Source organism: Pholcus phalangioides, unplaced genomic scaffold (genome assembly GCF_987345545.1).
Source record: "Pholcus phalangioides strain wild (caught in Gottingen) unplaced genomic scaffold, Ppha-v1.0 ptg000011l_1, whole genome shotgun sequence".
NCBI lineage: Eukaryota > Metazoa > Arthropoda > Arachnida > Araneae > Pholcidae > Pholcus > Pholcus phalangioides.
This window is the reverse complement of record NW_028301604.1, coordinates 37,062,612-37,078,875: the sequence shown is the minus strand read 5'-3', so window position 1 is coordinate 37,078,875 and position 16,264 is coordinate 37,062,612. Positions and strand designations below refer to the sequence as shown.

General features: G+C 35.6%; 2 protein-coding genes across 11 annotated transcripts in view; both read left to right on the top strand.

Annotated features, from left to right (window-relative positions):
- Nucleotides 1-16,264, top strand: part of cnc (NFE2 like bZIP transcription factor cap-n-collar) — a 662,445-nt gene that overhangs the window by 479,150 nt on the left and 167,031 nt on the right. The window lies entirely within an intron of this gene.
- Nucleotides 1,654-3,520, top strand: LOC149080407 (THAP domain-containing protein 11-like). Its single transcript, XM_089239531.1, has 2 exons — nucleotides 1,654-2,805; nucleotides 3,386-3,520. Exons 1-2 carry the CDS (start codon nucleotides 2,650-2,652, stop codon nucleotides 3,407-3,409), a joined length of 180 nt encoding a protein of 59 aa, XP_089095657.1. The 5' UTR covers nucleotides 1,654-2,649; the 3' UTR covers nucleotides 3,410-3,520.

Genomic DNA, 16,264 nt, shown 5'->3' with positions numbered 1-16,264 from the left:
ATAACATTTGAACGTCTCGTGACTTCCTTGGGAGGATGAATTTTCAGAAATCCCGTTTTAGTGGGTATCTGCATTATTAAATGTAATACTATCATATTTATGGCTTCAGCGATTTCGGCTCAGTAATGATTTCTCCGTACAACTTTTGAACCCCACCCCCTCTATCAGGAAGTTGAATTTTGAAAAATCCCTCCTTAGTTGGTCTTTACGTCATGAAACAAAACTTCTGACCGAATTTCGTGAATGCTAAATTTGAACCCCCCCCCCCCTCCGCCTTTTATGACACCCCTGGGGGCCGAATTTTAGTAAAATCCTTCTTAGTTTCCACGTCAAGGAATAACACTTCTGATCAAATTTCATCACATGCCCCGTGTGCCAATAAGGACACGCGTAGCTCTTCTCTGCACCCCTCCAACCAAGTCTATGTCCCTCTGTAGGTATGGTTTTCAAAACCTTACAGCATACTCCAGTCCAGGACGAACTAATCCTCGGAAAAGCGGAAGAATGACTTTAGGAGAAAGCGAAGAGACCTTTTTTGAAAATGAAACCAAGCATTCTATTCGCTTTTTTGACCATTGGTGAAAAACGTTCAGAAAACCTAAGCCGCTCGTTAATAAAAATTCCCAAATCGGTGACCTTAGTTGTATTCGGGATAGTTACATCATTCACCTCGTAAGAGAAACGTGGGTGTGCGACCAAATTGTGCGACCATGCAATTGTCAACGTTAAACTTCATGCTCCATTCATTTGCATATGTTTCAGTACTGTTCAATTGGGTCTGAAGCAACTCTCTATCGCTTTGATTCCCAATTACCCCATTAGCTTCGCGTCATCAGCGAATTTACTAATAATCCCATCGATACCCTGATCGAGTTTATCGATAAAAAGTGAAAAAGTATGGGGCCCAGGACACTTCCTTGAGGAAATCCATTAAAGAAACTCTAAATTTGCTCTCAATAACCCCAGTAGTGTAATGAATCATTTTAAATAAACATGAAAATATTCATATTACGAAAACTGAACAGTAAATTCAAATACTCATAAAACGAAAACTAAATAAAATTCAAATATTCAGATTTAAAAAAAAGAAAATTAAATTAAATATCAATTAGAAAAACAAAAATAACCTTTCTCATGAAACACAAAAATAACCTTTCTCATGAAACACAAAAATAACCTTTCTCATGAAACACAAAAATAACCTTTCTCATGAAACACAAAAATAACCTTTCTCATGAAACACAAAAATAACCTTTCATCAGACAGGAAAATAATCTTCCGTCAAACATAAAAAAAAAACTGTTGAGAAACATTAACAAAAATCACATTTCTCTACGCACGTCAAAAAACGAAACAATTAGAATGTTTCGAACGGAATTTCAAAGTATTATTTCTCTAGTTGAATTTCAAAATATTATTTCTCTAGTTGAATTTCAAAATATTATTTCTCTAGTTGAATTTCAAAATATTATTTCTCTAGTTGAATTTCAAAATATTATTTCTCTAGTTCAATTTCAAAATATTATTTCTCTAGTTCAATTTCAAAATATTATTTCTCTAGTTCAATTTCAAAATATTATTTCTCTAGTTCAATTTCAAAATATTATTTCTCTAGTTCAATTTCAAAATATTATTTCTCTAGTTCAATTTCAAAATTGACACTATTTATAATTTCACAGCATGTTCTACTCAAATGTACTTGAATTAATTAATTATTTGGAATCGCAATATGAAAATTGTATACACATCTAACTGCAAATCTGAATACACACACCTCAAGCAATTTCAACGAGATTTTTTTTTGACGTTTCCCTTTCAACCGAGAACAAAATTATACATTCAAAATTGTTTTATTTATTCGTCAAGATATTCAAAATTGAAGCTGGTACTTACTGCACCACAGATGAATCCATCGCAACTAGGAAATCGATTTCCGTCAATTAGCACGTTTCGGCACCACGAATAATTCACGACTGTCATTGCATCACAGGCATGAATTTGAGTTTTTAATATTTTTTTTGTACTCGACCCCGATCGCAAAATCGGCACATGCACCTCCCCCAATAGTGTGTGTGTGTGTGGGGTCGCTGCAAAGAACGTCTGGTACCTATTGTCGGCAGAAAGTCATTCTTCTGAATACATCACTCAAATTTTCAACAATCGTCCAGACTTTCTGTCTCCACTGCAAATAGGGGCTGCCAACCTTCTACCAACTAAGGGCACACTATCGTCGTTGATTCAACACCAGGGCCTTATTGTAGGCTTGGCAACAACCAGAAATCACCGGTTACAGTGACCGCTACAGCACAAAAGGACAGTCACGTACGCCAGCTGCGCGAGTTCGGTCACGACCTCCTACATAACCGGCCTCTGCCACCACCATCTTGATATCTCAAGGCCTGTTCAAGACAACACAGACTTCCCTCACTACTACACACCCCCGGTTTTCAAGCGTCTTGCTTTCTTTGCTGTAGTTTTCGGTAGTCCTAGCTTTCATGGTTTTATTTCTTTTCCATTTTATTGACGCACAAAGTTTGGAATTTCGAGTGAAAGTGAAGTTTGACGACTACAATAGCTAATTTTAATCAGCACACTTTTTTTTAATCAATGTGCTCTTTTTTTCAATGTGTATAATATTTGCTGTCATTGATGCCTTACCGTTGCTGTGTCCCTCGACGCAAGGGCAACTACGACGCAAGAGATGTTCGGGTGTCGGTGTTCAAGTTCCCTGAGGACGAAGAACTACGAAAGAAATGGATAAGATCTATTCCTAGGGAAGATTTTACAGCAACAAAGTCTTCCAGGGTAAGTTTATTTATATCATTGTTTAATTCTATATATATTTTACCAATGCTATGATGAAGTATCAAGATTACGTACCAGTATTTCTTTGTCTCTGAGGTACAGATTTGAATTTTTTCCCTTGTGTGGGGTGCTTTGATAATAAATTTTGGTAATAAGTAAATTTTCAAGTCCAGAAATTTTTTTTAACGAGTTAAAAATACAGTTCAATTGTGTGGAAAAAAAAATTACTGCACCAAATTATTTAACATTCCAGTTGTGTAAATTTAATTTCAGTAAGTAATAGGTACTTCTATTTAGTGACATTTATGAACAAATATAATTCATTACTTCCAACTAATTATTACTCTTACAAATAACTTGTGATGCCTGAAATGTGAGTAACTTTAGTTATGAGTGTTCTGTTCCAATGATAGAGCTGTTTATTCTTCACCGATACATGTTAATTTAGTGACAACGCAAAAATGATTTGAAAATATATAAATGCAAATTACTTTTTGGTTCAGTTTGCTATAAATTTTTTATAAACACAAAATAAACATATCACATTACTCTTTTACAATGAGCATTTTTTCTTAATTAGGTATGTGAGGTACATTTCAAATAGGGTGATATTGAGAGGGAGACATCAGCGTACGATGTGAAAACTGGCAGAAAAATTACTATGAAACTTTCTAATCCTCGTCCAAAGAAAGGAGTGGTGCCCTCTATTTTTCCAGGATGCCCGAATTATTTGTCATCGAATGATCCAGACAGAGAGCATCCAGATGAGAAGAAGGCGAAGATGGAGAACCACACTTACAGAAAGCTATACAGTTGAGTTTGAAGAATATAGAAGAGGAGGATTTTTTCAACGTATTCACAGTTTTTGGAGTGCCTTCAAAACTTTAAAGTATCTGATTATTGGAATGTTATAAATAAACAAGGCCTCACAATTTTTGCCCATATTGTAAGTGACATTGCACCATTAATAGATGCTTCAGTTATTATTAACGATAGCTTAGAGTTGAAGGTTTTCCTGTATTCAGCCCAATTAAATACACTGCTGGCCACCGTAAATGCAACACCCTGAAGGAAGCATGCAAATAATATGAAATTTACAACATGCATTAGCGGAGGTGAGATATGCAAATGATTAGAATTTCAGCGCAGACGCACATCACGCGCGCCTGTGGCGCCACTTCAAAGCGCTATTTAAGGCTTGGAGATTTCGACGATTTGAAGTACGGCAATTGTGTTTTTCTTGTGGTTTTTCAAAAAAATGATCAATTATGCCTCGTAGAAAACAGCGATCATCTTTTGATCAAGTATCCGAGTTCGACAGAGTGAAGGATAGTGGCCTACCGAGATTGTGGATTATCTTTCAGGGAAATCGGTAGTCGTGTTGGACGAAACCAAACAACTGTAATGCGGATATGTGATCGTTGGATGCAGGAGGGTACGACGGACCGACGTGTTCGATCGCATCCACCTCAGTGCACCACTTCACGTGATGACAGGCGTATTGTGCGTATGGCAGTGACGGATCGCTCAGCCACATCACGAACCATAGCACAGCACATTCAGTCTGTACCGCATCATCCAGTGTCTGCGCGTACCATTCGACGCCGTTTACAGCAGAGTGGTCCGTCCGCAAGACGTCCATTGCTTCGTCTACCCTTGACGCAGAACCACAGACGTCTCCGCCGCCAATGGTGCGATGAAAGAAGGATGTGGACGGCACAATGGAATGAAATTGTCTTTACTGACGAGTCACGCTTCCGTCTGCAACACCACGATGGTCGGATTCGAGTCTGGAGACACCGTGGAGAGAGGATGCTGAACAGCTGCGTTATGCACCGCCACACTGGTCCTGCACCGGGTATTATGGTATGGGGAGGTATTGGATATCACTCTCGCACTCCTCTAGTACGCATTGCCGGTACTTTGAAAAGCTAGCGCTACATCTCCGAGGTGTTGGAGCCAGTTGTCCTTCCTTACCTTCAGGGCTTGCCCACAGCCATATTTCAACAGGATAATGCGTGACCACACGTGGCACGCATTGTCCAAAGGTTCTTCGTCAATCGCCAGATTGAATTGCTTCCCTGGCCAGCTCGCTCTCCGGATCTTTCGCCGATAGAAAACATGTGGTCCATAGTTGCTCAACGATTGACCCAGATTACATCCCCAGCTGCCACACCAGATCAACTTTGGCAACGCGTGGAAGCTGCTTGGTCTGCTGTACCCCAAGAACACATCCAAAGTCTCTTTGAATCAATGCCGAGGCGTGTGGCAGCGGTGATCTGCAACAATGGCGGCTACTCTGGCTACTGATTTTGGCAGGAACCACACTTCACAGAAGTCTATAAATTTAATCATTTGATGCTTGGTCAACATGTTATCTACAAAATAAATATTGTTGCAATATCTCTTGTCTTTCTTGGTGTTGCAATTTGGGTGGCCAGTAATGTACTTTGAGTGGCAACCACATCCCTAAAAACACTAACTGCTGTCATCAATTATCATATGTACTTGATTCTGTTCAGTCCTTACAAGAAAAGAAAGCATGCAATAGCAACGATATTGTCTTGAACAATTTGGAGTTCTTGCTGAATCAGCAGGAAAATAATTTCTCAGAATCTTTTCAGTTTCTCAAAGAACAGATGCATTTGTTAGGACTTAAAAAGAAACAGTTCAGGTATTCGCCTCAGTTGGTGATATTTGCAGCTCTGCTTTACACAATATCACCTCATGCGAACAGGTTTTTGGGAAATTCTGGAAATTTGATTAGTGGATTAACCCATATGAACTCCCTAAGCACTAAAGTGATTTTGGTGCCCCCCCCCCAATTTTTGACTTCAACGCATGCTCCTCCCCCATGATAATTAGATTTGTTTACAATTTTATACTACAAATATAAGTATGCAAATTTTGATAAGCAGATAGTTTATGTGGGGTTCAAAATAATTTTACCAGGAGCCTATATATATGATGCCACGGCTGCTGAGAAGCCTTGAGTGTCAGGAAGACCTCGTGACATTTTGATCTGGTTAAAATTTTGAAGAGAGTATGCAAATTGTGTGATAGTGTAGTTGCATACAGGGTGTCCTTTAAGAGTTGGTACGGCCATTGTCTCCTCACCCAATCGTGGTAGAGATGATTTCAGTTTGAAAAATGCTCAAAAAGCGTTCAAAAATTACCCTGTACCCTGTTTTTGTTACACAGTGTGTAACAAAATAAAAAAAATCTAAATTTTTAATGGCCTAACGTCCTCCATCTTCTAACTATAAAGTGGCTGCACTGTATCTTCTGAGGCCATCAAAAAAATCCCAAGTTGAGAAGTACAATGTTCGCTGAGATATTTGAATTCAAAATTCGAAGGAAAGTTGGGAAGGACAGCATAAATGAGGGGAAGCTGCGTTGTCGATTAGTTTTTGCTGTCCTTTCATAACTTTTCTCCAGTTTTTGAATTCAAATATCTTGGCGAATATTGCACTTAGAAACATGCAATTTTTCTGTTGGCAACAGGAGAGACAATGCAACAACTTTCTAATTGGAAGTTGAAGGACGGGAAATCGAAGAAAAATTTAGATTTCTTATTTTGAGACTCATTTTCCGAGGATGATATGACTTTCCGCTATCCATACGAAGGTTTCAACGGTTGGCTGATGCGAGATGAATTTAGGAAAGAAAAATTCAACTGTGCTCTTGCTAGGAATCGAACGCACGTTCTCGAACTTTCTGGGTGAGCGCACTAGACTACAAAGGCAAAAAATATTCATTTTTCCTTGGAAGTTGTATGCGATGAACGGTCGGACCTAACTCAGGCCAAAGTCTAGTGGCAGTGTAACTGGCACCAGACTTTGTACGGTCCCGTTCAGCGCACACAAGCTCTAACGAAAGATTGAGATATTCGTTGCCATTGCAGTCTAAGGCGCTCACCCAGCAAGTGAGAGAACATGGATTCGATTCCCCGCAAAGACAGTTTTGAATGTTCCTTCTTTCCTAAATTCATCTTCGCATCAGCTAACCGTTGAAAAAAACACTACTTCCACTCTCAAAACTGGTAAAGGGTAATCTTTAAAAGTATTTTGAGCATTTTTTAAATTGAAACTATACCTCTCCGACGGACGGTTGATAAGAAAAGGCCGCAGTAGCACATACAGGACACCCTGTATAGCTAGATAGGGGCCTCAGAAAAATTTGTTTTATCTGGGGGAATGATGCTGTTGAGATAGCTCTGGGCTTACTTTATGGAAATAGAGCAAAATCTCTCAATCCAAAAACTGAGCATTAACGCGAGTTCTTGTTCGAAATTAACTTTTTTTCTCTGCTTTGTGTGAACCATACCGGACATAACGTCACCTCTCGCACACTCCACTCCATAATATATTTGAAATTAAAATTTGAAAAATTTATTTGATCGCAATTTATCATTCTCATCGGCGACCCAACGTCCCTCTCCGCGAGAAATTCAAATCCCGACAGAAATCGCGAAGTGTGGCTTATAAAGAGAAATTAAAATTTTCAATTTGACCGTGTTGGAATTTTGACCCTGTCGGGATTTTGACTTGTCGGGATTCTGACCTGTCGGGGTTTCGTCTGTCGGGATTGTGAACGGAACCGCAATCATAACAACTGAAAAATAAAAGGAAAAAAATGGCATTACAATGACCCAGACACTCTGTGACCCCCAAGGGACTACTAGTCCTTCCAGTGGGTCAATATAAATTATATTCAAGAGTTAATTGGATTATGCAACAGCCTTGTATATAATAATGTTAATCGAGAGAGGAGACGAAGAGTAGATTGAAGCAGGAGATGAAGTTCGTTTTTAAGTTCGGACACGGAAACGAAAGATGATCAGCAGTCATGAGCAAATTGGGTGGATTTATTTTGGATTGATTCGAGTTTGACTATATTACTGGAGGTGTAGGGATCCCAGATTTCAGCGGTGTAGGAAAGAACGGGGGAGATATAAGTTTGATAACAAAGTAGTCTGATATCCCGAGTGGAGTGTTTAGGGTTGCGGGGGATTAAAAGTTTGTTTAGACACTTCTGGTAAACGTAGTTAACATGTTTGTTCCAACGTAGGTCCGCTGAGATTATGACACCGAGGTATTTGATTTGAGAAACTTGGGATAACGTTAAGTTATTGATGGAGTGCGAGTATTCAAGAGGAAGTAATTTACGGGTAACTTTCATGTGAACCGTTTTTGGGATATTGACTGGCATTTGCCATAATGAACTCCAGCCCGCGATGGAAGCCAGGTTACGTTGTAGAAGTTCTTGATCAGATTCATGGTGAACGGTAAATTACACAGTCATCAGTAAATAATCTAGTGGTGCAGTTGTCGGATTCTAGGAGGTCATTGATGTACATTAAGAAAAGTAACGGGGGGAAGACCGATCCTTGGGGATCCATGACTTTACGGGGTTAGATGGGGAGTTATGATCATTAAAATGGACAAACTGTTTACGATGTTTTAGGAAATGATAAAAAATTTTACTATCGTACTCGGATATATTGATACAATACATGTATGAATTATTATGTATATCATATAGTATGTTTTATCGCATGGTTATTATGCATAATCGCCAGTAAAAGCTACAATGTTTTATTAGTTATTAAATTTACCAATGATGCTTGGGTACTATGCATAATCACCGGTAAAAGTGATATAAATTTAGGGGAATTTATCAAACTAACCAAGTCGATTAGTAAGTACATAATAATCAGTGTGTTATGTATAATAACCGCATATATCAAATTTACCGTAACGTATATGTTTATTTATCTCATATTCATTTACACTTGTTTAATTTTTTACAATTTCAAAGACTAAATAAATAATTTGTTTACTGACCTGAAACTTCATGTTTTTCTCCGATCTCATCCCGAGGCTTCCTCCGCGCATTTTGAATTCTGTATTCTCAGTGGGTAGGGTCATAGAGCAGAGAATTTGACCGAACGTGTTCGATCAGTTGCTCTTCCATCATCAACACACGAGCAAAAAGCGAATTAAATGAAAACACGAAAAAAATTTGAATAAATCAAAACGTGAACAAAAAACAAAATTGATCAAAACACGAACGAAGCAAAAAGAACCAGAAAAACAAATATGGCGTCTTCACATGCCATCACACGACTGATGAAAATCTGAACTATTTGATTTTTTTGTGACACGTAATAAGGCGTTTTACGTCGGATTTCGTAATCCTACACATTCACACGTCACGTCAGCACAGTGTGAACGTACCTACAGAAGGATCATAGGTGGAATTTACATCGCACGAATTTCTACATGGTCCCACGTCATGTCAGAGTAGTGTGCCCGGATTTTTGCGTGTTACGTCAGATTTCATCATCACAGACTTTACCATGTCACATCAGCACAGTGTGAACGTACCTACAGAAGACTCATTGGTGGAACTTTATATATCACACGCATTAACGTGTGGTAACACGTCACGTCAGTGTAGTATGTATCCGCCTTTAGTATGGCCAGAAGCAGGCGAAATAAATCCGGAAGTTGATCAAAATGATGAAGTTGACCAAAATGGTACAGATAAACTGCCTATTTATGAAAACGACATTCTACCCGTAGTAGAACCTGAGAGTTTTGAATCAGATATTAACAAAATGTCTCGAAAAAAGCATGTTTGAAAGTGAAATTGGATAGCAAAACTAATACATTGTTTGAAGCAAAAAGTTTGCCTTCTAAAAAAACTAAATATTTTGTGGAGAGTGGAGCGGCAGTACTCTAATTTACGTGGATCCCGAGCCCAGGTTATTAGCAAAATCGCGATCCTTTTTGAGTGAGAGTGCGTCCTTGTCGAAAAAAAGTGTTTGGTTAATAAATCAGTTTTTAAATTCTGTTTTGATCGATTTTCCATTTCTGGAAAACCCTTAGAAGCTCAGCGGTCTTCAACCTTTTTCTTTTCTGAGCCAGTGCCTTTCATAAAATGAAGAGCACCCTAACAGCAAGTTGGACATACCTATGTCTGAAATAAGATGATCAATGCAATTTGTGCGGGGTGTTTGTTCAATGAGGACGTTGATCAAGGGTTTTTGAGCCAAAAATTTGACACGAGCATCGAGTACTTCGCGAGCAACAAGTTGAAGATGCCTGCCTTACCCCTTTCAATAATATCTCTTGTATAAATTTAAACCAAATTATTTTGATCATCTTGATTCATATAAATCCTTTTTGAGCAATTTCCAGCTGGAATGATTTTGTTTTCCTTCCCTAATGGTCCACCACCGTATTCCACACCTGAATATGAGAGCTATATATATATAAGGAAAACCAAAGGTGGAAGATCCTGCTTGTAAGACAGCGGCATGTGGATGTGTAAGGCAAGGGGAAACCATCACATTATACATTCCAAGAAAACCCATGATGAGCACAGCTACAGCAAATATAAGCATAGGGTCCTCTTCCAAAACAAGAGGTGTCGGACACGGCAGGGGGGGGGGGGCTTCCAGGTCGTTAACCTGCGAAAGCCCTGAGGAGACACTAGTAGTATTGGAACGTGGAATGTGAAATTCTGTTGAGAATGGGAAAATTAGAGAACATTAAGAGGGAAATGCAGAGATACAATCTTTATATCTTGGGCCTCGATGAGACCAGATGGAAGGAAGACAAATTTGTGAGCGGAAAGTACTCAGTGATAATGCCTACTGCAAAAAATGGTCGGGGGAGTAGGCTTCATCATCGGAGAAAAGTACAAACAAGCACTAATGCAGGGGCGGTCTTAGGGCAGTGCGACCTAGGACCGTTAGGGGGTGCCAAATGAGAAGGGGTGCCGAAACGCGTTAAATATGCATTAATAGAAAAATATCTTTAAGATACGTATTTATAAAAAAATAACTAACGACAGAATCTAACTTTAGGAAGATGGCAAAGAAAAAAAAGGGGGAATATAGGTGCAAAGACTGTAAAAATGAGCTGAAAAGTGCTACTAGAGATGGAAACAGGCATGTTGGGCTTCTGGAGATGAAGATGATATGAATGAACCATTGGAAAAAATGCAAAAAATGCTCGAGGCATTTAAATATCAAATGCAAAAGACCATGGATCTAGCAGTAAATAAAATCACTCAAAAACAAGATCAACTTACCAAAGAGGTCCAGGAGGTTGTGAAAGCAATAGAATTCCAATCAAAATCAATGGAGGATGTAGGAAAAAAAATTGAAAATATTCAAAGAACAGTTGAACAGATTAATTCTGATGTTAGAAAAAACAAAAATAGAAAATGAAAAGTTGAGAATGGAAGTTCTCAACTTCCGAAGGAACGATTTGAGACAAAGAATGAATGATATGGAAACAAGAAGTAGGAGAAATAATATAGAGATAAATGGAATCCCAGAAACAAAGCCAGAAAATATAAATTAAATAATGAACACAATGAAAACAATCCTGGGAATACAAGAAACAACAGAGATAGAAAAAGCCCACAGAGTGCCTTCGAGCAACACTAGTAAACCGAAGCCAATCATTGTTAGGTTCCATAATGAAAGGTCAGGGAATCTCTGGATGGAAAAAGCCAAGCGACAAGATAGTCTAACAGCTGACAAAATAAATCCAGATTTTCAGGATGACAGAGTATACATCAATGAACACCTCACACCAGAAAATAAGAAACTGTTCTACGAAGCAAGGCAAGCCAAAAACAGACTTGGTTATAAATTCGCTTGGGCAAAAGATGGAAAGATTTTCCTTCGGAGAGATGAGAAATCGAAAACACTAAGAATATATGCAGAAGATCAACTACAGAGACTGAACCCAATCTCAAATGACAATGGAAATTGAAGAAACTGATGAAACAGGTATAATAGAGGATCAACGGCCTCTGGAGGAAATTCAAGAAGTGAGAAAGGTGATAAGGTGTCATAACATAAGAAATAGAACACTTACATTTTTAATAATCAACATACAGAGTCTTAGAAGGAACTTTAACAATCTTTTGATTTTTCTAAGAACACTAAATGAAAAAATCGGCATAATTTGTTTAAGTGAAATATGGATAGTTGAGAATGAGGAATTCAATTGCTATATATCAAATTATGAACATCTCAATGATTATTACTGTTACACAAATTCTAGAAGTTACAATAGATCAGGGGGAGTAATTATGTATATAAAAAAAAAATTAAATCAACACAAAAAAACATACTAATTTCACTACAGCAGAAGATTTGTTTATACACCTCACAGAATATGATGTTAATGTTTTGCTCTTGTATCGTTCACACGCATACACAATTACACAATTTAATGAAGAATTAGAAATCAATATGGAAAAAATTGTAAAGCAACATATTAATTGTTGGCGATATCAACATTGATCTATATAGTAAAACTAATGGAACATCTCACAATATTTAGACATAATGGCCTTAAATGGATTCGAACCACTACACAAAAAAATAACACGAGAATTAAAGGAAAATCACACATGCATACATCACGTCTTTTATAGAACAAGAGGAAATACTTCACAAAACTTCACAGTATTTAACATTAATATCACTGACCACTACCCAATATTAGGAACAGGGTTGGGTTTTTGACATGACAAGCGTCAAAAACTGGTTTAAACTGTCAAAAACTGGTTTAAACCGTCAAAAACAGTCGAAAACCGTCAAAAACTGTCGAAAACCGTCAAAAACTGTCGAAAACCGTCAAAAACCTAAATGAATGCCTTTTGATAATGTTTTGAACATAATAGGTATACAACATGATGAAAAACTTACTTTTTGGCATATAACAATGTTTTATTTTTAAACATTAATTTATTACAATAATTAAAACAAAATATTAATTATAATTTGCAATTTTGAATTCTTCAACATAAGAGTCTAGAACATATAAAATATAATTTTATGGTTTATTTATCTAAGCTACTCATTACCTGTGTTCAATTTCTTAAGTGGATTAGAGCTGCTTATTCAAAATATGTATTATAGGGCATCAGGGTTAGGTTTTTGACCCCAGAAACTAACTCGGTATTAAAACTATCAAAACCTTACTGTCAATGATGTCAAATAGTTTTTGTTAAATTGATAGATATGTTAAATAACAAAATACTTATTTTTATTTAGATTAAAGGGTTTTATATTCAGAATTATAATTACTGAGGAAAAATATATATTTTGATATTTTAAATTTTCTGATCTGCCCAAAATTTTATTCCATATAAAATTTCTAACGCAGCATCTGTTAATGCACTAACTAAACTCATTTATTTTCTCCTAAAAATTTCTTAGATCAGGGTGATTAGATTCTTAGATTCACACAGCTTTAAAAAGTATTTTCAACCAAAGCAGAGCTGACAAGACTTGATACCCCAAGCATTTGTTTTGCATGTTTGAATACAGCTTCAATTGGAAAACCATTGCATTATAAATACTAGTAAATGTACCATACCATAGTGCAAAAGTAAGAATAAACCAAGTTTGACATATACAAGCTAGCATTGCCAAATTAAATGACATTTTAGTCCTACAATTTAGTATTTTGATCGCTAGATATATTTCAATGTTATGTGCAATAAGAGTATTGTTTTAAGTATCAGTGGTTATCTAGATAATTTAATAATAACAGAAATCAACATTACATACATGATGTAATAAACTTTTTTAAACACTTATCTGTTGTAAAAAGAGTACAGCAGATAGTTTATATCAATGCATATATATAAGCAGTTGAAGAAATTTTGGAAGGTCAAGAATCATCTTGAATCAAAGAATGTCAAATCGTTCCACAGTTTTCCCTTCAATGTTCATATTATGCTTTATTCAAATTTTATAAGAAAAAAAAACCATATATTGTCCAAAATAATTCTGTCGGGAGTAGAAAATTATTTTAGAATCTTATTAAATATTTATTCTTTGTATAACATAGTCACTTTAAACATTACATGCAATTAACGTGTGCATTTTCATTGGGAATTTTTATATCGAAAAGCAATATTTGAGGTTTTTGACAGTTTTTGACAAAGGTTTTTGACGGAGGGTTTTTGACGTGACAGTTTAAACTGCGGTTTAAACCGTCAAAAACTGCCATACGTCAAAAACCTGCCAACCCTGATTAGGAAGTATAACCTTCCTTGAAAAACAGGAAGAGAATTTGAACGATGAAAATGATGAAATAACGGAAATAGATTATATAAGGTTTGAACAATTCATATCAAAAATAAATTTCAATTGCATACGAGAAAATGATTCAGTACAAAATAAATACAGACATCTTTTGGATATAATAACATTAAATACTAATCTCTGGACTAAAGTTTCAAAAAATTACCCTAAGAAAAATAAAAAACAATGGATAACTAAGGAAATACTTGACAATAAACCTGAAGGAAAAGCTATATAAAAAACAAAAAAAATCCACACATAACCTTATACTGTATAAGAACGAGTACAAAAGTTATAATAAAAATTTGGAAATTTATATCAAAAAGGTAAAACGAATACTTCCAGAGGAACTTTAACGCTTGTGAAAAGAATAAACGATTGCAATGGCAATTTATTAGAAGAAATGTATTAAATAAAGATTTGAAAAAAAAAATATTACCAAATTTCGAAAATCCAACAGACAAATAAATAAACATGCAAATAAATTTAATCAAGAATTTATCACAAGAAATATAAATGATGAGGAAAACGCGGATAATTGTATTTGTATAGAACAAGAAGGTTCCTCAAACACATCAATAAATTCCATGTTCTACCTCGAAACTGAAAGTCATATACTGAGATAAATTGTGGCAGAAATTAAAGAAAATAAAGCAAGTGGCTGCGATCGAATTACACCTAAAATGATGAAAATTATCTCTTACTACCATATAGATATATTAAAGGATTTAGTGGATTCCCCAATAACAAATGGAGTATTTTATTCTGAACTAAAAAATTCCCTCGTGCATCTTATATTTAAAACTGGAGATTCCAATGATACTAACAACTATAGACCTATCTCAATTCTCCCGATTTTTTCAAAAATTCTAGAAAAGTGTATGAAATACCAACTGCTCAATTTCCTGAATCATCAAAAATTATTTTCAGCCAATCGATATGGATTCCAAAAAAAAAAAAAATACACAAATGGTAATTCTAAAATTAACGGGCTTGATAAACAATGGAATAAATAAAAATAAATATTCAATAATAGTTTTTTTGGACCTAAAACGAGCATTTGATTATGTGGACCTAAACATTTTAACAGAGAAATTATATTCAGCCGGTATAAGAGGAAATATCTTAGAATGGTTTAAATCATACTACTACACTAGACGACAAGCTGTCATAACAGAGAAAAAAATTAGCAATTTTCAAGAAGTTTATAAAGGCGTCCCACAGGGCTCGATCTTAGGGCCGATACTATTTTTAATTTACATAAATGAAGTGAGTAAACTAAATCTAAATGGTAACATTATATCTTTTGCAGATGACACAGTTTTATATGTTGAGGATACAGAAACAGATAGTTTGGTTAAAAGAACAGAGAAGGACCTAACAAAAATAAATCACTGGCTAATTAAACACAAATTAAAAATAAATACACAAAAAACTAAATTTATGTGCACGAAAACAAGAAATATAAATGACAATACAGAAATTCACGTAAAATTACACACTCACTGCCAATCTGAAACTATATCAGTATGCAATTGTGAAGAAATAGGTAGAGTGTTCAATTATGAATACTTAGGAATAATTATACAAGATAACCTAAAATGGAACATACATAGTGAAAAAATGATTAAAAAAAACTCATTGTATTCAGGAGTCATTTATAAACTTAAATACATAGTTGATAATAACTTCTTGAAAGATATCTTCTATGCGTGGTTTTATTAATTACGGAAAATTCTATAAATTACGGAATATGTGTCTGGGGAGGAGCATATTATGAAAACATACGCAATCTAGACAATCTTTACAATAAATTATGAGAACTAATAAATGTTCCAATAGAAAACAAAAACATACAGTGCCACATATTGACACTGAGACAGAACTACATGTACAGAATTTATAAATTTATCATCAAAAACGAAGAATGGTTAGTAAAAAATGAAAATAGAACCCCGAATAGATATAAAAATATCTATCAAATGCCTAAAAGTAACAAAACATCATTTCAAAAAGGTTTTTGTTACACCGCACCGAAAATAATGAACTTCATCTACTCTAGTAATTACACAAATAGTAATAAAAATACAGATTACAATGTCTTTATTATGATAAAAAAAACAGATATTAATGCAGTACTTTGAAATAAATTATTGCACCAATGCATATTAATTATATACTAAAATACATTTAATGAAGGAAAGAGCTGTTGCTGAGGGACAAAATCATGTAATTAACATCATATAGGCCTACTGGAAGGACTACATAGTCCCTTGGGGCTACATAGTGTATGTATTATATGTGTGTGTGTGTTTTGTGTCGTGTAACATAAGT

What these genes read in the sequence shown, in the direction of transcription:
- LOC149080407 (XM_089239531.1), top strand. Translation starts at nt 2,650, where the DNA reads ATGCCTTACCGTTGCTGTGTCCCTCGACGCAAGGGCAACTACGACGCA. An exon ending in CAGCAACAAAGTCTTCCAGG is followed by an intron (nt 2,806 to 3,385) that starts GTAAGTTTATTT and finishes TTTCTTAATTAG; the next exon opens with GTATGTGAGGTACATTTCAA.